General features: G+C 55.2%; 2 protein-coding genes across 4 annotated transcripts; one reads left to right on the plus strand and one right to left on the minus strand.

Annotated features, from left to right (window-relative positions):
• Nucleotides 1-1,841: 1,841 nt before the first annotated feature.
• DBF4B (DBF4 zinc finger B) lies at nucleotides 1,842-14,409 on the minus strand. The gene is made up of 11 exons (XM_040087342.2): nucleotides 14,279-14,409; nucleotides 11,805-11,996; nucleotides 10,412-10,462; nucleotides 9,732-9,801; nucleotides 8,817-8,887; nucleotides 8,134-8,170; nucleotides 6,169-6,211; nucleotides 5,228-5,344; nucleotides 4,937-5,063; nucleotides 4,201-4,310; nucleotides 1,842-3,713 (listed from the first exon to the last, which is right to left on the minus strand). Exons 1-11 carry the CDS (start codon nucleotides 14,387-14,389, stop codon nucleotides 2,348-2,350), a joined length of 2,295 nt encoding a protein of 764 aa, XP_039943276.1. The 5' UTR covers nucleotides 14,390-14,409; the 3' UTR covers nucleotides 1,842-2,347.
• Nucleotides 14,410-14,474: 65 nt separating this feature from the next.
• On the plus strand, nucleotides 14,475-23,391 carry CCDC43 (coiled-coil domain containing 43). 3 transcript variants are annotated; one of them, XM_040087504.1, is made up of 5 exons: nucleotides 14,475-14,935; nucleotides 17,653-17,740; nucleotides 19,941-20,076; nucleotides 20,691-20,746; nucleotides 22,038-23,391. In XM_040087504.1, the coding sequence occupies exons 1-5, from the start codon at nucleotides 14,705-14,707 to the stop codon at nucleotides 22,223-22,225; spliced, it is 699 nt and encodes a 232-aa protein (XP_039943438.1). In that variant the 5' UTR covers nucleotides 14,475-14,704; the 3' UTR covers nucleotides 22,226-23,391. The 3 variants fall into 3 exon arrangements, with proteins under 3 accessions (XP_039943438.1, XP_039943439.1, XP_039943440.1); XM_040087505.2 differs by lacking the exon at nucleotides 22,038-23,391 and adding an exon at nucleotides 21,007-22,027 and having other exon boundaries at nucleotides 14,488-14,935; nucleotides 20,691-20,801; XM_040087506.2 differs by lacking the exon at nucleotides 22,038-23,391 and adding an exon at nucleotides 21,984-22,020 and having other exon boundaries at nucleotides 14,488-14,935; nucleotides 20,691-20,801.
• The last annotated feature ends 1,105 nt before the right edge of the window (nucleotides 23,392-24,496 follow it).

Consider the following 24,496-nt stretch of genomic DNA (forward strand, 5'->3'; position numbering starts at 1 on the left):
AAGTCACCCCTCTGCAGCTCAGCTCCTTACCCCAGCACCGAAAGCTGAGGGGCAGCTGCATCTCATCCTGGATGAGCAGAGGATGTGCTGAGGGTGATGCTCAGACTGGGGGGCTCAAAGCCCCCCCGAGACTGTGTAATGGGGGCTGGCACTCACACAGGGACATCTCCAAGGGGGGCTCTGGGGGCTGCACAGGAACTGGCTCCAGGCAGCACCTTCTCAGCCACACTCAGGGGTTCCTGGCTGGCAAATGGTTCTTTCGAGGCAGATCAGCATGAGGCAGACAGGGCTTCCAAATTGGGACCTGCTGCCCTTGGACCTTCCTCTTCCTCCCTGCAACGAGGGGAGGAACTGCAGCATCAGGCACAGCAGAGATGATCCAGCACTGCTGGGCCCCTCAGGAGCTCTGAGGCTGCCAGCCCGAGGGGGACAGTCCCTCCCTGTGCCCTTCTGGTGGTGCTCAGCTCCACATGGACACAGGGGCTCAGCTGGGGTGGATCTACACCCAGTACCAGGGAGCAGCTGTTCTACTGGAGCATGTCCCTGCCCCAGCAGGGGGGTGGAACTGGATGAGCTTTAAGGTCCCTTCCAACCCAAACCATTCCAAGATTCTGTATCTCCAGCCTGAGCACCTGATCCAAGGCCTAGAGAGTCCCCAAGGGGCCATGAAGCAGCTGCTTCAGTCCCCCAGACCAGGGACTCCATGGTGTAAGTCACTGGTCAGCGTGAGGGGGTAGGTGGCACTCAGGGGTCCTCTCCCCTCCCTGGAAGAGCAGGGAAGAAGCACAGGGAGATGTCTTTCACCTTGTCCTGGTGAAAGACAACTGCTGATCTCCCAGGTCAGCTCACTACCATGAGGTACCCCCATCTCCCCAGGGGTCACCCTGGAGCTCTGGTCACACAGGCCAAGGGCCTGGAGGGGCCATTCCTTTGTCCCCAGGGCCTCCTCTCTGCTGTCTGAGGGGCACAGAGCTGGTCACTCCCTGCAGGACAGTGGCTGGATGATGCTCCAAGCCCCCCTCTCCCAGGGGTCACCTTCCTGCTGGGACAGCCCGTGGCTGCAGGGACACCTCCATGGCAGAACCCCGAGCCCAGTGGGGTTCAGCTCCTGCCGCAGTTTTGATCAGTCCCTCATTACAGGGAGCAGGGAGAGAAGTGGAGTTTGGCTGTTGCACTGGAGAAGGATTTAGCTCAGGAGGAACCTCTGAAGCCTCATGTGTCCCAAGTCCCTGCTCCCACTACATGGTCTCACTTCAAGCCTTCCCTTTGAGGCTGGAGTGAAGGAGGGAGTGCTGTCCTTCACTCAGGGACTGAACCTCTCCAAGGACAGGCAGACCCCACTCCTCTGGGTGCCTGAGCAGGGCTGTCCCACCCTCCTGGGCCTTGAGCCTTTCGTTTTCCCAACCTGCACCTGGAAGCACCTTGACACCTGCCACCACAGAAGGGTTGGCTCCGTTCTGCTTGGAACTTCCCTTCAAGAAGCCACAGGCTGCTTTTAGACACTCCAGAACACCCTCTTAGCCAGCCCAGGCCATCCCTGACCTCCATCCCTCGGCCCCAGGGCCAGGAGAGGTCAACAGGCTCCTACCAACTGCTCTCCAGCTTCTGCACCCCTCTCCTTGCTGGGCACCACCCCTGCACTGGGTACAGCAGCTTCCCAGTGCCTGCTGAGCACACTCCTCTGGCAAACCACAGATGGGGTGATGTTCTGCAGCTGGACAAACCACTGTGCCCCCTTCATTGTGGTGCCCACTGCCCACAGACCCCATCCAGCGAAGCTTCCTCACCCAACCCCTACTGCTCTGCCCCCAGACGCATTCCACCCACAAGGCAGAGCAGGATCTCATCCCTCCATTTTATTTCAAAGATTAAAAGTTTCTAAAAAAACCCCAAACAAGTTAAACCAAACCACATGAAAACACTCAAAGACAACTCCCAGACTATGAGGAGAACAAATCTCATCCCCGTGACCCTCCTCTCCCAAGTCTTTGCAGCTCTGGGGACCATGTGGGACGAGGAACAGGCTTCTGCTCTCCCTCTGGAAGGGCAAAGAGCACACTGCCATTGAGGAGAGACTTCCAGAGGCACCACTGTGTCAGCAGCCTGTGAGGACTTAGAGGAAGCTGCTGGCTCTAAACGTGGCCAGCAGAGAGGGAAGATCACAGCCAAGGACAGCGAAGCTGCTGCATCCCCATCAATTCCCAGCAGGAGAGCTGCCCAGGCTGCCAGAGCTGTGCTCACTCCTGCATGTGGCTCCCGGTCCTGACACAGAGGGAACATCGATAAATCCCTTCCCAGCCCCATCTCAGCTCCCACCGAGGGTCCAGAGAGCAGCCTGGAGCTGGTTTTAGCTGCCAAACAATGTCCCAAATATGGGGAAAGAGGCTGCTCTGGTCTCTGAGCAGCAGCTCCTGCAGTTCTTGTCCTCCTGGCCTGCCCAGGCCGGCTCCGACTCCTTCAGCACCGAGCAGAGCTGAGACCCGTACCCGCTGTCCCTCACCCTGACGCGTGGCTGCTGGAGCAAGTCCTTGTCCACAGCCGGAATCCCGCAGCCCTGGACACCCCTGAGCCTGGGGAGCAGCTGCACCTCCCAGTCTGACTCGGAGCAGCTCCTGCTGAAGCCGTGGGCAGGCTCTGGGCGCTGGGGAGCAGGTGGCAGGAGGTCGGGGCTCTGCGCCCGCTCTGTGCCCTGCCTGGGCACCTGGGGAGCTCCAGGGGCTGTTTCTTCTGCTGCCCTGACACGGAGTGAGCAGCAACATCTGCCTTCAGCCACGGGCAGTGTGGGAGAGGGCAGGCAGCCAGCAGGGCAGCTGGTCCTGCTCGCTGTGCTCTCCAGACCAGGCCTGTTCCCATTCCTGGGTGTGTTGTCACTGTCCCCTCCATGCTGCTTCCCTTGGGGTCTCTCTGTGCCCCAGCCATGCTCGCTTGGAGCAGCCGCCTGCCCGGGATCGAAACCCGCAGCTCCCAGGGATCCTGGCTGGGATCCTGGGTCCCCAGGGCTCTCACACAGGCACAGATCCAGAGCAAGGCAGCTGTGATGTCTGCTGGAGAGCTCTGTGCCCAGGGGCAGGCTGCCAGCCCCCACCACACCGGGCAGGCCTGGCTCAGACACCTGCCCTGCACCCTGTGCCCCCATCCCTCCACCCACGGGCTCCGTCTGCTCACCCTGAGGGGAGAGGCCAAAACCCAGCTCCAGCCTGGGCCTCTTTCCCACCTGGAAGCTCTGTGTGGAGCACAGCTGGCGCTTTCTGGAGGCAGGCTGTGCTTGGGGAGGGTGGCTGACTAACCCAGGCTGCGCATGAGGTTCAGATGAAGAAGGCACTGCCTCTCTGACAGGATTGGGTGCTGCACAGGGCCCCCGGCCCAGCTCAGGAGCCAAGCCCAAACCTGAAGCCCCCAGCCCAGCCTCAGCCATGGTGCCATGGGCAGCACAGACCCCTCTGCTGAGCCCTGCTCCCCCGGGCAGCCGCAGGGAGCTGTGCTTGGACAAGCTCCCCCCTCCTCTGGGATCTCTGACCCTGTCCCTGGGCAGGCAGGGGGAATGTCCTGTGGTCTTCAGGCCATGATCCAGCTCTGCATCCATTATGAGTTCCACAGCACCCTGCTCAGGCTGCTCCACTTCCTTTCCCAGCTCTGTTGGCAGCAGCTTGATTCCTCCAGTGCCGTGTGCTTGAGGCACTGCATGTTCATCTGCCAGGCAGGCCCAGGGCACCCTGAGAGGAACCATCAGTTAGTGCTCACCCAGCCCCAGCAACGTTCCCCCAGGGAGACAAGGCCTCTCCTGCAGTGCAGGGTATTTGCAGCCCTTGCCCAGGAGCAGGGAAGCACTTTTAGCCTGGTGAGGCTCAGAATGACTCTGCTGCTGGCAGAGAGGGGCAGCACAAGGGATCTCTGCCTCCTCAGCCCAGTGCCCGGGCACAGGGGGCTACAGAGCAGCAGAGTTTGAGTCACACAAGAGGTAGGCTCAGCTGCCCTTTCTAGTTTAGGAGGCACTAGAAGTCCATGGGAAGTTCCCTGCAGGAGAAAACCCATGGAAATGCAGGAACACCTCCCAGGGTCTGTCCAAGCCTTGCCCAGCAGGGGCCAAGTTGGTTCTGCTGCAGCCTCTGATTCCCAGGCACAGGGACCCCATTCCACGAATGTGCCATGCAGCACCCTGCTGCCTTTGGGCTCCAGGAGCTCCCAGATCCCCAGACTTACTCAGCTGACCACTCCACAAAGCTGTTGGTGAGCTGGGAGATGACACGATCCACAGGGATGTACTGGGAGTTGTCCTGGGCAAACCGCTGGTGCTGGGGGCTCTGGAGATGCTGGAAGGTGGCAGAGGCCCTTTAACAACACTTTAAAGCTTTGCCAGCAGGGAAATTTGCAATATCAGGCAATTCCCACAGCCTAACAGACCAGAGGGCAAAGGGACAGAGCCCATGTCTGGCAGGTTTGGGAACACAGAGTGTCCTGTCCCCCGCTCTGCTGATGTGGAGGCTGTGGCTGGACCCAAGAGCAGCCCACAGCCTCCCCAGCAGCAGGACACAGACTCCACCACCACTGTCTGGCACTAACAGATGGGCTCTGAAAGCCCCTTTGCTTGGCACCTCCCAGGAAATAAAAAACCCTCCTCCCACGTTTTCAACTCGCCTGTGCCCCACGGCTGCCATGGAACAGCCTCTTTACCTCATGGATCATGTAATAGGATGATCCTTGAGGATCTTGCAGCCGAGAGGAGCACATTGTGCTCCAACCTTCAAACCCACTGTGCTCTGACCTGCTGGCACACAGATTTACCATGTTCCCATACCATATATCCACACTGACCCTGCTGGATACAGCAATTCCTCCCGAAGGAGTTCAAAGTGCTAACTGGCACACCATGATTAACAGAGCCTCTGAGTGCCCCCCATAACTCTTGCAAGGAACCAGGTCCCAGGGGAACCTTTACCTTCTGCAGCTCTTCAAAGGTCTCTTGGCAGCACTCACAAAACCCCCTCCTTTTCCTGGGCACGGTGACGGGTGTGGAGCGGGGGCTCTTCCCCCCGGCGCTGTGCAGGGCACAGCCCTCAGCACCCCTGCAAGGACAGCACGGGGTCACCCTGCCTGGCAGCACCAGGGACCCAGCACCGGGCTCCTTGTGCCCACATCCCAGCTGGAACCACCACGGCTGGGGGCTCCCAGGAACCAGCAGTGAGCAGGAGGGGGGTTAAACGCTTGCAGAGAAGGAGCTAAAGCCTACCTGGCTTGGCAGGAATTGGAGAGGCTTTTCAGAGGCTCAAAAGGGCTGCAGCTTTTGGGTGCCAGGAAGTTGAGGTCAGGAAAGCTTTGGAACTGGTGATGGAAGGGCCGAAATTGCCTGAAAGCAGCAGATCAGGACATCAGGCTCATGGCAGTGCTGGCAAGGCTTCAGAGCTGTCCCTCCTGTGGCCTGGAGGGGCTCAAGGCACCACCTCATTTATGATGAGATGCTGCCCACTGCTCTCCTGTGGCTGTGCCAGAGCTCCCATTTCTCACTGAAAGCATTAAACCCAGTTCCCAGTAACAGCCCCAGGGGAGCATGCCTTGGACAGAAGGTGAGTTTGACTGCTCAGCCCAAATTCCACCTTTTGCCCCAGGGCAGAGCTGTGCAGTATTTCCATCTGCTCCACAGCACAGGGGGGTTTGGATTCCCAGGCCACACCTCTCTCCTCACACTTCATTGCATGCAGGATGTAAACCCCAATATTTGACTCTTAATTGAGATGCCTTAAATGTTGCCTTTGGAATAATTAATTTGCCCTGTGGATGCTGGTAGAATTACAGACTCCTCAGAAACACCACAGGGATCAGACCCCCTGTGCCCAAGGCTGTCATCAAGTTACAGGCCCTGACCTCCTGTGCTCCAATCTCACTCCTCACTGCCAAGGGCTCGGGTGGATTAAGTGACCTGCTGAGGATCACACACGGAATCCGAGCAAGGAAGGAAACTGCTGTCAAGTTTCATTTAACACCTTTTTTCTCCCTGACACACAAGACACCTGGATTGTTTCTCTAAACTCCATCTGCCTCCCTCTAGGAGAGAGTCAACTTCCCAGTGTGGAGCAGGCTCTGCCTCATGGGCTGAACAGTCCCTGGGAATGAAACCAGTGAAGGAGAGACGCCAAGGTTTCAGGGTAGGATATTTAGAAAGGTCTCATTTACCTGCTGTGGTCTTCAACTTTCAGAAAAGGGGGCTTCAATTTTCCTGCCAGAGAGAAGCCTGGTTAGTTTTCCTGGCCAAATTCCCTACTTAGTCATTCATTCCCCAACAGAACTGGGCTCCAGAGCTGAGTGCATCAGAACTTCTGGCACTGGTGAATGACACATGGTGGCCAAGCACAGCCAAAACAGCTCCTCAGATGATCTTCAACAGCCCTGGCCTCAAGCGTGCAGTGGGATAACCAAACCCCAAGCAGCCCAACCATGGGACATTTCCACCTTTGGAAGAGTATTCAGCCATCCCCTCACATCTTTAATGCCTCCTCAGTCTTACAGCCACTGGCCCAACCCTGAGCCTTCTGACTCCAATCCTGAGAACTGTCACACAAACCCCCCACAATGTGCCGCTGAGTATGAGAAAGGAACCCAGGAGCTGCAGTGGCTGCTGCACTGGCTCAGAGCTCCGCAACAACTTCCAGCACCTTTTCCTCCATTCACCCTGCCTCAAGTGCAGAACCTGTCTCATCATCCTGGCTCGGGCCAGGATGGAGATATCAAAGCAGCAAGAGACGCTGGAGACAAACCAAGGTGCTGCCCAGCCAGGCCTGGCACCAGGACACTACTGGAGAGCGGTGTCTGGCCTCTGCTCAGCTCCCGAGGAGGGGAACAGCAGCTCTGCTTCCTATGGAGCCATAAAATAGATGAAGAGAGCAAAAGAGTCTCAGCAGTGCATTGAGGGAAAAGGTTTTCAGAGCCAGGCTGGGAGGGGAGGTTCCAAGGTCCCTCCTGTCCTGCAGGTACGTTCCACTCACATTACGCTCACCTTGGAAACCTGAGTCCTGATCTGGCTAAGAAACAAATAAACACCAAGGTGTTCCCACAGGGCATCTGCCTGACCCTGAAACCAAGCCTCTCCTGCCTCCCTCATGGCCTCTGAAGGGCGAGGAGCTTTGTTTTCTTGCGATCCTGGCACCCAATGCTATTTTTTCCAAAGATATTTCACCCTCCTTCCCCAGAAAGGCTGAGCCCACCTGTCCTCACCAGCCTCACCCTCTGCTTGCCTCAAATGTGCTGCTACGTCACTGAAGCAGCTATTTCTGTACAGGATGGAGTTTTTTCTGTGCAAACACTGCCAAATGCTCAGCACTTCTGAGAGAGAGGCTGTGTGCAGGCCCCAGCTCCAGCTCAGATGGGTACATGGGTCCTGAGTGATCCCAGCAGTGACAAATGGCTCCGATGTCACTGTGAGACCCCAGGCCAGGCTCAGAGCACACCTAGCACAGATCTCAGAGCTTGCAGGCACAATCTGCCACATCCAACAGCTTCTCCAGCCTTTCTCAGCACCTTCCCCCCACCCTAAACTGCAAAAAACCCTCCAAGTGTCTCACACACTATCCAGGTTGGAGCCTGCTCCAAACCATCACCGAGCGTTCGCTCTCCGGTGCACGGAGTCAAGTCACAGATCAGCTGACGTCACCAGTGCCAATTTCAGCACCACAATTGGCTCTTGTCTAATTGCAGATGAGAACCTGGCTGTTCCCCCTCCCTCCCCCCGGGAAGCGCCATCCCCAGATCAGTGTCTCAGCAGCAATCTCAGCCCAACAGAAGTGAGTGGGCTGGGAGGAACACGCTCTCCTCTGCAGGATGCATTATTCCTCAAAACCTCCTTTAAGCTGCTGGATTCAATGTGCAGCAGCACTGTTCTCAGGTGCCTTGGGATTCTGGGAGCTGTCAGCAAAGGGTTTTTAGGATTTTTAAACACAGTGTGAAATCAAAGGTCCTCAGCTGTCCTGAGAGGCTGCAGCCAGACTCCAACAAGGACTAACAGAACCCATTCAAGGGGAACTGCCTAAAGAGTTGGCATATTTTGGGATTGCCAAAGGTTTTGATGTATTTCAAATTCTAAATGAGGCTCCTCCAAAAAGCTCCACATCTGAGCATAAACAGCAGCACAACTTCCAGGCCTACCTTTGTGAATTTTGGATCTGGATGCAGGGCTTTTCACCTAGAGAAGAAAGGGACATATTCAGCATGGGAGCAGCACAAGCAGAGCTGCAGTTACTGACCCCAGAGCAGCAGCAGCCTCACCACCATTTCAGCCACCTAGAGCACCTCCCCTCGTTTTGTCCCCCAAGTTACCCAGGGTTAGTTGAAATACAAGATAAAGGCTGCCACACCCTGTCCTTACATCCCACCTTCCCCCTGACCCCTCCAAGGCAATAACCAATCTTTTGGTGAGCCAGTGTATCACATCATCACACTTTGCTTTGCTTGTGTGTATGGTTTTTGCTTTCCCTCCTAAATCATCTTTATCTCAATTCATGAGCTTCCTCACTTTTTCTCTCCCCACCCCAGGGATCAGGCTGTGATGTCATCTGGGGTTAAACCATGACCCTCAGTCCCTTAGGGTGAAAGTCACTATTAGCTGTGCTATGGATGCTGATACTTATCAACAGCTGCTTCATTCTTATCTGGATTTACCCCCAACTTTATAAAAGGAAAAATTATTTGGATTTTTTTCATCTCTATCACTAACACAAGCACCAGATTGGATCCAGTACCCCCTGACTGGCACTGAAATTGCTACAAGAACTGTTCAAAGCTGCCCAGGGATCCTGAACTCCCGGAACTGGCTGAAGTTAAGTTGTTACCTCTGTCTTCTGGCACTGCTTCCTTGCTCCTGAGATGGCTCGCAGCAGCTGCTGGGCATAGGACAACATTTCTGTGCAGGTGGGATGTCAAAGAGCCAAAGCTCAGGCAGGGAAGGGAGCTGTTCCCCTCAGACTGTGGCACACCCCACATGGCAGCGAGAAAGGCCAGAGCCTGCAGCCCCTGGCAGAGCATCTCCCCCAGGGAGGGGTCCAGGGTGAAGCCAAGAGAACATTTTGAGGGCCAGCCCCTCCTGTTTGCTGTCTAGCAGAGCTGGAGGCTGCTGGGGCTCTGCAGGAAGGAGACACTGGCAGGAGCTCTGCAGCACACAGAGCAGAGCACGAGGTCTGGCAGCCCCAGAGGCCGAGCAGAGCCCAGGGACAGGATCCAGACAGGCTCAGCCACAGCTGTATGTCACTGTCATCAGACACTCAGGAACCTTTTACTCCAGACCTATTATTAGTATCAGAGTTCCACCATCTGTCTTTGCCATCACCCCCTCCCCATCCATCATGGGGACAGGAGGTGCCTTCCAGAACAGGTCCTCAACACCAGCACTTCCTAATTAAACCCGACCAAATCCTGCCCTTATCACAATTGTGCTTCCAGGTTAATTCATAAAAATGGTCTTTTTGGAACAAAGTGATGTACTGACCAAGATATTGACATTTCCTAATGTTCCACCTTCAGTACATTACAGTGTGTTTGTGTTTGCTGTGGTAAATGTGACAGTGGCACGTTCTGTACACACAAATCTGGTGTTTGAGGGCAGACCCGGCCTCAGCCAGGATGGCACCACTCCAGGATATTTGCTTGCAATTCCTTCCTTCTGTTCTCTCCTTACATCACTTCTGCTCCACCTGTCTCCAAAATCCCTCATTACCAGCAGCCTCCCTGCACCCCACAGTGAAGGATACCATCCACATGCAGGATCTGGACTCCCCACAGGCGAGCGTTGGCGAGGATGCTGCTGCCACTGCAGGTGTCCTGTACAGAGAGGTTTGGCAAAGCACAGCTCAGAGCACAGCCACGTGCCGCTCTAAGCTGAGCTCAGGGCCCTTCCTGCTGCCCAACTGACAGAGCACCGCAGGGCTCTTACTAAAACCAGGGCACAGCAGCGAAGGATGGCACTCATGCTTCATCTACCCCAAATTAACAGCAGCATCTCAGGCAAATGTTTAATCCCTGCTACAGCATGAGCTTCTAAGTGCGCACTGAGATTTATCTGGCTGCTTGTGACCTCAGGCAAAGGACTGCAGGGGAGCCTTTTGCCCCAGCTACAGCGCTTTAGTTCTTCTTAGGATAAAAATTCATCTAACAAGAGGCCTTGTGTTAATAGCTCTCCTGTGTCAAGCACCCAGATGGCTGGGACAGACCTTAGGGGTACAACACTGGGTGACAGGGCTCCATAAATAGCAGTGACCAGGAGCACTACACAGTATTCTGCCACAGGCAACTCCTTTGTGCCTTTCCCAGCCCCAGGATGTGCTCTGTCAGCAGGGCAGGGGCTCTGCAGGAAGGCTGGCACTGGTTCTGCTCTGCTCAGCAGAACTCTGAGCACACCCAGCCCCAGCAGAGCCCATCCAAGGCTGCTCACCTGGTTCTTCATGGCCTTGTGCAGCAGCTCCTTCCCCCGGCTCAGCAGCGCCTGTGGAGAGAGGAGACACGAACGGGTCTCGGCAAAGAGCTGGAGAGCAACGATCCCTGGGGATCCCCACTCTCTGCTGGGCTCATCTCTGCCAGGGGAGAGAGCCTTTCCAGGGAATGCAAAGTGCAGAGAGGACCACTCAACTGCACCACCAGCACCAGCCAAGGCTTGGAATTATCGACCAGCAGTGAAATGCAGGCTCCACAGCGTGCCAAAGGGAGGCAGCAATTTAGCTTGGAAAGTGCCTGCTGCATAATGGAATTGTTCAGGCTGGAAAAACTCGGTAAGGACATCAAGCCCAACCCTTCCTAGGACAGTCAAGGTCACCACTGACCCATGTCTCCAAGTGCCACATCCACACGGTTTTTAAATCCCTCCAGGGATGGAGACTCCACACTGCCCTGGGCAGCTGTGTTGGGGTTGGACAACCCTCCCCATGAAGGAGTTTCTCTTAATAGTCAACCTAAATCTGTCCAGCACAACTTGAGGCCATTTCCTCTTGTCCTGTCATTGTTACCCAGGAGAAATGACCAAGCCCCTCTGGCTACAACCTCCTGTCAGGGATGTAGACAGATCAGGCTCCCCTGAGCCTCCTGTGCTCCAGGCATCCCAACATGCAGGTCAGGTTAAGATCATCCTGGGAACTGAGCCTTGTTTTCAAGCCAACAGTCTCAGCAGATTGGTTCAGCTCTTTGTAAGACAAGGGACAGTGCTGGGAGCCAGGACAGGGGACAGAAACTGGGAGAAAGCTCTGCAGCTCAGGTTTCCCACTGCAGCAGCTCAGCTCCAGCTGGTAGAGATTCCCCATGCCTGGCCTTTCCCCAGTCACAGCTTCCAGCAGACACCACGTTCAAGGTGGGATGTTGGAGCTTGGCCACAAGCATTTGTGAGTAGAAAAAACAGCTCCAACAGGCAAATGGGACCAGGAGAAGCCCCTTCCTGCAGTAGGCCCTCATGGATCTCCTCCCAGGGTACAGGGACCTTGCCCGGTGTCTCTGAGTACCCAGAGACTGCAATGGTTTTCTCTGGTCTACATTTCCCTGGCTTTTCTCAGCACACCTCAGCCTGTCCCCTCAGGAAGCCAGCCAAGGCCTCCCCTTCCTCTGCCATTCCAGCAGATTTCCTTGATTACAGCCCAAAGCTGTGATACGCACGTTTGAGTAGACAACGATAGCAGACACAAGGAACGAGAGTATCACTAGGAACAACCAGGGAAACAGGAATAGAGCAGGGAAAAAACCACACAGAAAATTTCCTCCTAGCAGGAACAACTCCACCTTCCAGAACTGGCCCCAGATTCTACCCCAGAGACCCCTTGGGCCAAAACCCTTGCAGCTCTTACAGTGTATGGTGGCTTCTGGCGAGGTCTGGCTGGGTTCCCTCGGGGGGCAGCAGGCACAGAGCTCATGGATTTTGTGTCTTTTGCAGTTGGGCTGCTCTGCTTCTCCTCCCGAGGCCTGGCCTGGCCCCGCTTGGCCTCTCTGTTGCTGGACACTACGCAGGTGACTTCTTTGCTGAGGAAGCTTTCAGTCACCTGCAACGAGACAGAACAGAGCAGCTGCAGGTGTCTGACCCTGAGCTGACAGAGCCCTGCTAAACAAGGCTACTGCCCAACTCCCACACAGCCATCACTGCTGGAAGCAATCACATTCCTTATTTCATTCCATACTGCTGTCTCCAAAAGGAGGAGATCCTGTGATGCCCTAGAGATTCACTGCAAACAGCCACCAGAACTTCAGATCCAGATCCACAACTCTGTTCCCACACCTACTCCTCACACAGTGCATTAAAAATACCCCAACATCAGAGGAAAAGGCCCTGGACATCATGGATCAGCCTGGAGGAGCTCTGTCCTCAGGAGAACATAAGGAGTTTTAGAAAAATGAAAGAGAAAGCAAACAACTGGGCAAGCAGCTCTACAGAGATCAGGACAGGAGGAAACCAGAGAGATGAAACACACACACCCCTTTACACAGGAGCTACCAGGCCAAGAAAGAGGTGGAAACACAAAAGTTGGGACACTAGTGGTATTGTAAGCCAATAAGGACTTGGCTTCTCAGAATCTGTGCAGGAGGCAGTGTCATGGGGCTCAAGTGTGAAGCCCTCAGGAAGATAAAGATCTGGGCCACCCAAAATCACAGCTGCTGAACGAGCTGGTTCTACTCCATTGCAGAATCCCTGTAAATGGAGATTCCCAAACCATGAAGTGGGTGTGAAGTGCTGCAAGGGTCACTGCAGGCTGTGCTGCAAGCACAGAAGAGAGGAAATCACAACCTCCCCACCCAAATAACACTCCAGAGTGTCACCAGCCCCATGCCAAGTTCAAGGCCACAGATGTCCTTACCTGTGTCCTGAACTACACACAGAACCTGGGCTTGGGTTCTGCCAAAAGCTGCTTTACAGACAGTGGCTGTGGTGTGGTTCAGTATCTCTACAGATGCAAGAGGAATGAGAGCTCCACTTCCAGTGGATCTCATTTCAGAGAGGGAGGGCCAGGATGGTGTTTGATAGGAACCAGAAGGATGGTCAGAGTCCAAAACTATTTCCAAGTAATGCAGCAGCTGTGTAGAGAAGTAACTGTGTGCTGGGAGCACGGGGTTCTCAGACTTGAGGATGCCCAGCTAGGAAAGAGATGTCCCAAGTGTGGGGGGCACATCCAGGGGAGGGCAGAGAGAAACCAGCAAGTGCAGATGAAGCTGCAATTCATGAAAGGGAAAACAGGGCAAGTCACCTACCCCACGTGTCTGTGCAGCCAACACCTGATCAGGGCTGAAGGGATACAGCATCAACAAGAATGAAAAGATTTTACACCATTTTGCGTGTGTATATTGTAGGATTTAAGTTTTGAGGTCACATGAGATGACCACTTCAGAGAGATTAAAGAGCTTGAAAACAAATAGTAACAACTGTTAGAACCAAGCTGTACACAAGAGTAATAAGGAGACAAATATGAAGGACAGGTGCAACCCCGTACTCAGCTCTGGCTTGAAGGTCTGAGGTGATGCTACTTTTTGAAGGGTTTTGGGACAGGATAAAAGGAATTGATGAGGAATATCAGCAGCAAGGAAGCCTGGAGGCCATGAAGGATGTCACTGGGATCCACCCAAATAACAGCCTCCCAGAGAAACACGTCCAGATGGCTTTTCTGAGAAAGCCATGAAAAAAGCACACAGCTCCATGATAAGAGCCTTAGCTGGCACTTCCCTGCTTTACCCAATGTTGAAATCCATTAGCAAGCCCCACAACTTCCCTAGAAAATTAAACTGCCACAGGCTGTTGTCAGCGATCGGGGGAACCACCATCAGTTACAACCACCTGGAAAAACGTGTCCCTGGCCATCACTGTGTGGTGGGGCACACAGTTATCACCTCCGGGAGGTGCCTGTGAGGGGCAGGCGGTTCTCAGCGCCCGGGAAGCGCTCCCGGGCCCAAGTGACCCTCACCCCTGACTGGAAGCGCCTCCACGCCCAGGGAGCTGCTCCCGTGGCGGTCACCAGCACCGGCCGGAGCAGGCAGCCGGGAAGCACCCGGAATGTCGGGAGGGAAAGGCTGGTGCCGAGCCGGACGGGGCTGCCCAGGGATGGGGGCGACCTCCACCGCCCCCCGGGGCCCTGGCTGCCGGGGAACGCGGGGAGGGAACCGGCCCACCGGAAAAACAAGGAACCCAGAAAGCATTAAAAAATGAACAGAGACAGAAAAAGGGACGAGGCTCCCCCAAAACACCCCCTAGACCCCCGCACGGCCAGGGACGCCCCAGTCCCGGAGCCTCCCGCCCGCCCGGGCCCCCTCGGCCCTCAGGCCCCCGGCCCGCACTCACCCCACCGAGCCGCCCGATGGCCTCCGCCAGGTCTCGGGCGCTGCGGCCGCTGGGCAGGTCCAGGTAGAAGGACTGTCCGCGGAGAGGCCGAGAGGAGGCCGTGCCGGCCATGGCCGTGGCCGGGGCTCGGAGCCGCCGGGAGCCCGCCGCTCGTCCTCGTTTAAATTCCGCCGCCCGCCCCGCCCCGCTCCGCCCCGCACGGCGGCCGCGCAGGGACGCGCCGCTCCCCGCGAAAGCGCTCTCCGGGGGAAGGAGAAGCTGTGCCAAGAACGCCGGGGGCACACGGGGCACACCGAGCGCACCGCGCCGCCTGCCCGGTCCCGCCGCTCCCGTCCGGGCACGGCGGCAGGGATCCCGACCCCGCTGCCGCCGGTGACAGGATTTGTCCCGCCGCGGCCGCCGTCCTCCCCCCTCTGAAGGCCCAAGATGGCGGCGCCCGGCGGGGCGGGCGCGGCCCCGATCCCGATCGCGATCCCGATCCCGGCTCCCGTCCTGGTCCCGGACCCGCCGCCCTTCCCGGCCTGGCTCGCAGCGCGGCTGGACGCGCTGGGGCTGGACCGAGCCGTGTACGGCGCCTACATCGAGGGGCTGCTGCGGGAGGAGGAGAGCGACGAGGAGCGGCTGGAGGCGCTGCGGGCCGTCCTGGCCGCCTGCCTGGTGAGGGGCGGGGGTCCCTCCGCGCCCCCGGGCGAGCGGGGTCTCGCCGTCCGCCCCGCGCCGATGAACGCGCCGTGCTCCTGCCGGGGCTCCCCTGCAGCCCAGAAGCGACGCGGGGCTGCGGCCTCCGCGAGTCGGGCGGGCCGGAGCCCCGGGGGGCATCAGCCCCTTCCCGGAGCGGGTTCTCCCTTACTGGGAGGACACCAACATCAAGGGGCTTTTTTTGTCCCTCACCCGCGACCCTTGCGGGATTTTCGGTGCCTGTTTGGGTGTGTTGTCGGCTGGGGAGGGGTTTTGTGCCAGGCTCGGAGCTGATGGAAGCTCTGGCCCGTGCTGTGGAAGGGGCTGTTCGTGGGGAACGCAGGGATCCCCTTTGTTTGTGTGCAGCGCTGGGCGAGCTGGGCGGCCTGGCAGCGCCGGCCGGGCTCCGAGAGGTGACTTTTAATGGTAAATCCCCTGGCAGGAGTGTGTTGGGCGGTGTTCTCGTGCCTCACGCGCGGTGTCTGTCAGCAATCGGATCCGGCTGGGGCTGGGACGGGCAGGAACAGCCGTGGGTGAGCAGGGCTTGCCTCTGCCCCAGCCAGATTCTTGGGAGCCAGGAGAGTGCAGGGAGGGATTTCTCTTCGATAATCCTCCTTGTATGATTTTTACAGTGTCTGTGTCTCGGGAACTTTTAGTTAATGGATGTTTCGTAGTGTAAAATGCTAAATCGTGAGTGGTGCTGGTGTTGGGAACTGTCTGCTCAGTGGCTGTCGCTGATTTCCTCCCGAAATATCAGTGTGGGAGCACAAAACCCAGAGGCACTGGGTGGGTACAATCAGCGTTTTCTTATCACAGGTATGACACCATCCCTTCTGTACACTGACTGTGCCATTCCAGATGGGTTTCCTAAAAGTCAGAGCACCCTCCCCTGCCGTCCCTGTCCCCTCCCCACCCTGGGGCACAGCAAGGAGCTCGCTGAACTGTGGCAGTGCAGCTTTGAGCCGAAAAGAGCTGGAGAAGCAAATGGTGCATCCTGAGGGATGGAGCCAGATGTCTTTGCAAAGTGTTGCTCTGCAGTAGCTGAGGTTAATTAACCTCCCTGTAATTACCAGACTTCATTCCATGCCCATCAATGTGCCTGGCCCTCTCCAAGCCTGGGGAATGTGTTCTGTCTGAGCAGTGCTGGCTGGCCCTGCCACTGATATTCCCCTTTCCTGATATTCTGGTTCTCTGCTGTTTCCCTTTTTCTGCTCAGAGCTGAGTTCCCTTCTGTGCTGCTGCTGCCAGGACTGAGCAGCCGTGGGGGTCCCAAGTCCCTGGAGTCTGGGGCTGCCCCAGACACACCACAGCCTTTTCCTCCTCTGCCACAGCTGAGTTGAGCCTCATTTGCAGTTTCTAGCTCAATTTCATTTTTTTGCCATTCCTGTAAAACATTTTTATCTCTTGAAGCCTCAGACTTTGTAATTACTCTTTGTAGTCTGTTTTGTTTAATTTTTTTTGTGTCTTTATTTTTAGACTCTGTGCTTATTTCTGTATTGACTTTTGAAACAGTGTTTTATTTGGTGAATTCGGGGGGTTTTTTGCCAAGTCTCTTCTCCTAGTTTCATACACAAATTACAGGGGATTTTTTTTTTTTTGGTTCACTTTCTTTATACTTCACAAATCTTCTTTAAAATAAGGTGACATCTCAGGTAATATCTGCTCCCATGTCCATGGTTCCTCAGTCCTGATTGTGTCTTGCACAAGTGTGTTTATTCAGATGTCACAAATTCTAATCAAGAAACTTAAAATCAAGTTCTATTTCTGTCCAGCTCTCTTTAAACCACACAGAATCCGCCTCAGTTGTGTTTTCCACGGTTGATTTTTCTCTGTATTTACTGAACTCCAACATAGTTTCTTGTTTGTTTGGAATATTTGGTGATGGCCCCTGAGCTCTGTGAGCCCCCAGCAGTGGTGTTTGGCTCTCCCACGTTCCATGGAGCAAATGCCAATCAGCTCCAAGACATTCAGCACCTTTAAGTAACAAACTGAAGCAGAGAAAAAACCACCTGCAGCAGCACATCTGGAGAGAGGAGTGAGACCCTGTGAGAGGAGCAGCTCTGCAGGGGCAGGAGCTGCTCCAGGCACCAAGGCTGAGATTGCCCTGAGATTCTGTGGGGATTACCATGGTGAGGCACTGCGCCCCTGGAGATCCATGCTGGAGCAGGGGGATGTGTCCCACCGCCACTTCTCCGTCGTGTTCAGTGGTCAGTGGGGACCAGAGTGTCTCTGCTGGTGGGAGGTGATGCTCTGGCAGCACCACCGCAGCGGTTCCAGCTCTGTACTGGCCCTGACATATGATTTATCCCGTGTAATTTATTCCCTTTAGTGAGCTTGGCGTGGATGTGGCACTGAGTCACTCCTGTAGCCTTGCTCAGGAAGGCAGAGGGTGCTGGGCAGGAGGCTTTGGGAGCAAAGATCCCTGATGGCCTCCTGGGTGTGGGCAGGGCCGTGGCACCCGCACAGCCACCGCTGTGAAACCCACGTGTGTCAGAGCTGTTCATGTGCACAGAGACCAGACACGGTGTGATTGTGGGAAAACAGAGTTCTGTGTGTCCTTAACAGGCAGGTTTGGGGTGAAAAGCTGTATTCCTGGGCGTGCAGATCCTTTGTGGCTGCTGCTTTTCCTGTCTGTGGTGCTGGTTTGAAGCAGCCAACTCTGTTCCGAGTCTCAGGAGTCTCTTTTCCCTTACTAGGAAGAAGATCTCCTGAACGATGTGTGCAGGGAGGTTGTGGAGAGGTGGTCTGACTCCCAGGTCGTTGATGCCAAAGAGGAGAAAGAAGGTAGGGTGCTGTGCCTTGGGGTGCTGTGCTGTGGTGCTCAGTGTGGGGTGATCTGCAGGGCCCCACCTCAACGGGAACTTTGTGTTTGTCCTGGTAGGATTTAAACCAGCGCTGCCCCGTGGCTGCAGGTCTGACCTGCCTCTCGTTCCATTGCTGCTCAGTTACTCTTTCACGTGCACAGGGATGAGCAGCTTCACTTTGGGCTGCCCCAGCGTTTGCTGCTCGTTGGGTTCATTGTCCTGCAGGGGAAAAGCTTTTTTGGTTTATTTTGTTTTCTTGTTCATGGGGCTTTTGGTCTTCTGTTGTTTTTTGGTTTGGCGTTGGGTTTTTTGTGGTGGTTATTTGGTGTGGGGTTTTTTGTGTTTGGTTTTTTTTTTTTTCCTTTTCTTTTTGTGTGGTTTTGGTGGGGGCGGTTTTGTGTGGGTATTTTTTATAATAGGATTTTTTTTTTCTGATGAGATGGTCATTAAGGTCCACCCCAAACCATTTCATGTTTTTTTCAGAAACCTTCTTTCCCAACACGTCCAGGGCTGTGTCTGTTCAGTGCTGGCACTGCAGTATTATTGTATAGAAACCTGTGCTGCTTCTGTCTGTACCAGTGTGGAAAGCAGCTGGTTTGTACAAGTGCAGCTGCCCCTGTGGAGAACTGGGCTGTCCACACTCACACCTCCGTATTTCCTCTTCCAACATTTTCCCTTTTCAACTCTCCTTTTTTTCCATAAATGCTTGTTGGAGGAAGCTCTGTGAGGCTGCTGATAAACTGTCACTGCTCCTTCCCCAGCCTCACAGAGCCCCACCGTGTCCCCTCCCCAAATCCATCCCTTGTCCTCAGCTGGGAGCCAAGACCTCTCCTTTTCCTTGTTCACTGGAGAGGTTTGTGCTGATCCCTGTGCAGGGCTTGGGACGTGTGCTGGGAGGATTTGTGGTTCAAGCATGGATCAGTGACATTGCAGTGGCACAGACCTGACAGGAGATCGTGACAATGGAATGTCCCTTTTGGCTAAATCCTGCTTTTTGTTTGCTTTGCCTTTTCTTGGTGCCTCTGGTTGCAAACAGCACATTGTCAGTGCCCAGTGTCACCCAGGAGTGGCTCTGGCAGCGAGTCCCTCGTCACTGGATCAGCTCCAGCATCCCCCTCCCTCACCCCCTGCATGGACACAGCAGCTCCACCACGCAGCAGCTCAGTGGCTTTCCTCAAAAATCCTGGAAGTCTGTTCTTGGCCTGACCTTGCCTTTGGCTGGGGACAGTTAATGCTGTTCCATGCATAAAATAAAATAAATTTCTTTTGGGGACAAATGACTGGGATTGCTGCAGCTGCTGCTGGGCTCCTCCTGCTCCTGCCAGTGCTCACCCACAGGGACTTTTCTTGTTATAGAAAGGCAGCACAGTGTGTCTGGGTTCAAGGAATCCCAGGGTGAAATTATTTCACTGGGGTTCCATAAAAGGATAAATCCCCTCTGAAGTGTGTATCCACTCAGAATAAGAAAGTCCTGAGGGTAAGTGATTAACAAGCTAAAAAAAAAAAAATGGCATCAAAACCCAGATGTCATTTTAGGAAATGGGCAGTGGAATTTCAGTGTTAAAAGGTAAATCAGCTGTTGGTTTCTCTTGGCTGGAAGGAAAGAGAGCATGGAACTGATCCCTCACTTCAGATTTTCAGAATTTCTCTTTGATGGGGGTTAACTACATACTTAAATAAACTTATTAAGCTGCTTTGAAGCGGAAGAGAATGTGGTTTGGAATCAAATGGATTTTCATTAGCCAGAGCCTGACTGATTCCAGTTTCATTGTGAAACTTCCCTTACTCCAGGAATAAGTGTCTACTCCAGGAATAAGTGTCTACTCCAGGAATAAAGTGTCTGGTGCAGCACAGGGAATTCCCCCTTGTAGGGAGAAGCTGGTGTCACGGTGTCACGTCAGGGTGTCAGCCCCATGGTGGCTCCTCAGCAGCTCCATCTCTCCCAGATCCCAACGGGAATTCCCCAAAGCAGCTGGCTTTGACAGGACCACAAGTGCCCTTGGGGAGAGCTTGGGGGTGTTTTTGGGTGAGACATCTCCCTTTGGGTGGGTGCATCTCTCCCAGGACAATGTCCCTGCAGGACACGGGCTGGGTGGAGCTGCAGAGGGAGGAGGCAGGCAGTGACACCAGGGCCTCGGTGGCTGTGGCCTGGGCTGACACTGTCCCTCCTCTCCTGCCAGATGAGGTGCAGGCCATCGCCAGCATGATGGAGAAGCAGGCCAGGATAGTGGTGAAGCCCAAGGAGGTGTCCCAGGAGGAGAAGCAGAGGAAGGCTGCGCTCCTGGCCCAGTATGCCAACGTGACCGACGAGGAGGAATATCCTTTTGCTGCACTGCTCGGCGCTCGGGCCTGTGTGGGACAAGAGCTGCTCTAAACCTCCTCGAACAAGAACGCCCTCCCAGCTCTGCAGGGTCCCGTGGGGAGAGCTGGAGAAGCTTTGCAGTCTTCCTTCATGAAGAAGGAACTGCCATGGATGAAGCATGGAAGCTCCTCGTTCGTGGAGTGCTGTGAGCAGATGCTCCTGGAAGGCTTTGTCCCCACCAGCACGTGGCTGTGACGCTTTGCCCAGCCCAGGTGTGTGACAGGAGAGCAGTGAATGCCCCCATCGCTCAGCAGCTGGTACTGAGTTTCTCTCTTGCTTTCCCAGGAGAAATCTGCTGAAATAATCCTTTACAGAGTGTGGAGTGGGAGGGTTAGAAGTTAACTCTTTGTGGTGCTGAAGAACGAGCTCTTCCCTGCCCAGCAGAGTGAATTGTAGGCAACTTCATCTGGCCCTGGAGGAGCAGGATCTGAGGGTGGGAGCTGTGCATGCCTCGTCTGTGAGAGTCCAGCTGCTTCTTCCTGGCTTTAGAAGGCAGTTATCTGAGTGAGGTGTGGCTGTGAGGGGCAAAAGTTCATTACTGATGTCTAAGTTTCCTTAATCTTCTCACTGATGGGGATGAACAGGATGGATCAACGACAGCAGTAAATATTGGATCAGAAAAATGTATCCTTTGGATTCCTGGTGACTCAGGCTGTTTGTGGGGCAAGCAGCCTCCATGGTGAGCTTCCCATCCTCCTGTCATCCATGTGCTGGTCTCCCTGTTTCTTTAGGGCCACCTCTTCAGCTTGGGGATTGGTTTTTCTCTCTGTGTACCCTGACCTTGCTCACAGTGACAGGTCCGTGTGCTCTGTGTGCAGTGCTCACACCAGCCCTACCATTCATTTTCTTCTCCTCCCTTCTTTCCCTCTTCCACCTTCTTGCAGCTGCATAGAACATGCTTATTGATAAGGACAATGCTCCCAGAACATCAGGTTAATGTTAACTGGTGTCCAGAGAGGGAAATCATACCAGGAATGAAGCTTGGCAGGCCGTGGTGCAGCTGAACACTCAGGATGGGTATGCCCAAGGGCCTGTGTCTGTCTCAGAACTTGGGCTCCCAGCTGGCAAGTTTAAGATGGCAGCAGGTTTTATCACATAATTAAATAAGAAACATAAATTATTGTATGTAGCTGTCTGCACATACACACACCTATGTACATGTATGTGTTCAGACGTGTCACACACTCGAGGCTGCACCCTTGTGCTTGCTTCCTTTCAGGTTTGTAGAGGTTTGACATGTATTTCTACACATCAGTCTTAAGAACCGTAGGCAACCTCATTATTCTAGGAAAAAACCCTAGAATCACTAAGGTTGGAAAAGCCCTCTGGGATTGAGTCCAACCATTCCCCCAGCACTGCTGAGGCCACCACTGACCCCTGTCCCCAAGTGCCATGTCCTCACAGCTTTTAAATCCCTCAGGGATGGGACTCCACCACTGCCCCGAGCAGTTGTGCCAAAGCCTGACCACCCTTTGCATGAAGTAGTTTTTCCAATATCCAACCTAAACCTCTCCTGGCATAACTTGAGGCTGTTCCCTCTTGTCCTGTCCCTGTTCCCTGGGAGCAGAGTCTGACCCCTGGCTGCACCCACCTTTCAGGGGGTTGTGGAGAGTGAGAAGATCCCCCTGAGCCTCCTTTTCCCCAGGCTGAGCTCCCCCAGCTCCCTCTGTCACTCCTCATCAGACTTGTGCTCCAGACCTTCCTTCTCTAGGAGTGGGTGTTTTTCAACCTAACTTTTCTTTTCGGAAAAGCAATCAGAGATTCCTTCTTTCTGCATTCCTCAATTCCTTACCTGCCTTGTGAGGAAGCAGGGAGTCAGGAGCTGAGGGGGGAGGTGGAACAGACTTCCCATGTGCCACAGGCAGTGTCTCACATGACCTCAGCCAGAGCGTTGTCGGCCCTTAGCCCACCCCAGCGCTGTTCCGAAACACCAACGTGGAGGATGTCCTGAATGCCAGGAAGCTGGAGCGGGAGCTGCTGCGGGATGAGTTCCAGAAGAAGAAAGAGCAGGATAAACTGCAGCGGGAGAAGGACAAGCTGGCCAAGCAGGAGCGGAAGGAGAAGGAGAAGAAACGAACACAGAAAGGCGAGCGGAAGCGGTAGCTGGTGATTTCCAGCTGGACTCTCAAAGGATAAAATTAATTCTGAATACGGTGTGTGTTTAAAAAGCAGCAAGAATTCCAGGCACGTGGCTGGGAGCAGTTCTTGGGAAGTGTTGCCTTTTTTTTTGTTTGTTTGTTTTGTTTTGTTACATAGCAGAACAGAATCTTTGAGCAGCTCCTGGACTCCGTGTGCCCTGTGCTTGTGGTGTCAGTGTCCCAGTCGGTGCTCGTGGCCAGTGTCTGTACCAAAGAAGGGTGAAGTGATTATGTCCGTGTTGTTAAATTGATCCATTTTTACTTCTGACCACCTGGGAGCAGAGCATGGTGCAGGAGCAGCCCCTGCACTGGCCGTGGTTTGAGCTGAGCCTGCCCTGCCACGAGCCAGGACACGCTGCCCTGGGGCACACGTGGATTCATTTACACAAGCCTTGAACAACGTCTTTGCAAATCCCCGTGTTTGCACTGCTGGGGCTGGCCTGGGGGAGCAGGACTGGAGCTGATCTCAGCATGGGGCAGGGCTGGGCTGCAGCACAGGGGTGAGATGTCTGAGATAGAGATGAGCAGCAGTGATGTGACTGCATCACCCATGGACTGTGAGTGAGGCAAACACCGCCTGGGCAGGAGCATTGGCCTCAGCATCAGCAAACCACACTCCTGACGCAGTTTTAAGACCCCAGAGAGCTGGAAAATGGTGCTCCCCGATGTTCTGTGGGTGAACATGGACTGTCACTTCCACAACTGTTGCCAGGGTGAAGCTCTGAAGCTGGTTTGGCACAAGCAGGTGAGCCGGGCATGCGCTGGGGTCACTGCCCGTTGGGCACAGCTGCCATCAGAACTGCAGTGCTCCTCCTGAATGCTCCTCCTCCCCTCAAAGGGCTCGGCCCTGCTGCTCCAGCCTGTTTTGTGATGGTGTTGCCCACTGGAGAAGGAGAACACTAATCCTGTGAACTGAGGGGGAAGGAGGGGCTGTGAGAGGAACGGGGGTGCCTGGGCTCTGTGCTGTGAGGTGAGCTGTGCTGAGCTCCTGTGCTCCTGCACTCCCAGGGCACCGCTTTCAGCACCGCTCTGGCTCCGGGGCCAGGCCTCCCCCTCAGGCCGCTGCTGTGCTGTATGAGTCTCCAACTGCTTTGTCTTTGGACTTGAATAATAAATCTGGATTGCCAAGAAGTGGGTTCCTCTGAGTGATGTTGCCATTCATGATGGCAGTGCCAATGGTGTGTCCTTGCAGCATTTCTGCCTTGGTGCAGAATCAGCTTCATTCATGCCTTGTTTCTCAGGGCTGTGATGCCCTCTCTCTTTCCTGGGAGCTGACTCAGCTGTGTTGCTCCCCAGGGCTCTCTTCCCAGCCTGGCCTGGTGCACTGTGGCCGTTCCTGGTTGGAGCCTCGTATTTCAGGTGCCTCAGGCAGCTGCCAGGGTGTGGAACAGGACAGGTGCAGCTGTTGAGGGAGGCGGGTGTCACTCTAGTGCCCTGGAGCCCTGTGCACCAGCCCTGGCCACCCACGGGGCTCAGGAGGCCGGCAGCACCGATCTCAGCTCCTGCTGTCAGCCAGAGTGGCTTTACCTGGAGCTCTGTGTCCTGGCACTGAACTGCCCAGCCCTTGGCTTCCAAGGAAGATGCAAGCTGAGGGCTGGAGCTGCTGCACCGGCACTGCCCACCTGAGCCTGTTACAGCCTTCTGAGACCTTTGGTTGAAGGTCCAGGGAAGGGCAGCATTCACCTCCTCGGGAGAGGAGACCAGACCTGAGCCTGCTCTGCCTAATTCTGTGCTCCAGAGCCTGTCCAGGAGCAGGCTGCACCGTGTGCACACCCATAGGAGTCTGCATGGATGCAGGAAGGGCAGTCACACACACACACACACGGTAGGAACCGGCTCCCACAGCCCTGCACACCCCTCTGCAGGCACCACTGTCCCCTGCACTCCCAGCCGGGCTCAGGGCTGGGCTGTTGTCTGGCCAAACCTCACTCTGCCCTTGGGAAAGGCCCATCAAGGACAGGGATCAGGAGCAGGGGCAAGTCTAGCCCTTTGGCTTCCAGCACCTGTCCTGGGGCAGAGTGGAACCGTGGCCAGAAGCAGCCACTGGTGTTGGAAAACTCAAAGTGAGCTGATGCTTCCCAGCTAATGAGGATGCAGGGCTGCCCCATCTACCCACCCTGGGCTGCCCCCACCCCACAGTACTGCCCCTGCCCCCCAGGACTGTGGGCCTACCCCTTCCCATGCCAGCAGTTTGTGCCATGGATCAGGTGCCCAGGATGGCAACAACTTGGCTTCT

Source organism: Hirundo rustica, chromosome 27 (assembly GCF_015227805.2).
Source record: "Hirundo rustica isolate bHirRus1 chromosome 27, bHirRus1.pri.v3, whole genome shotgun sequence".
NCBI classification, from domain to species: domain Eukaryota; kingdom Metazoa; phylum Chordata; class Aves; order Passeriformes; family Hirundinidae; genus Hirundo; species Hirundo rustica.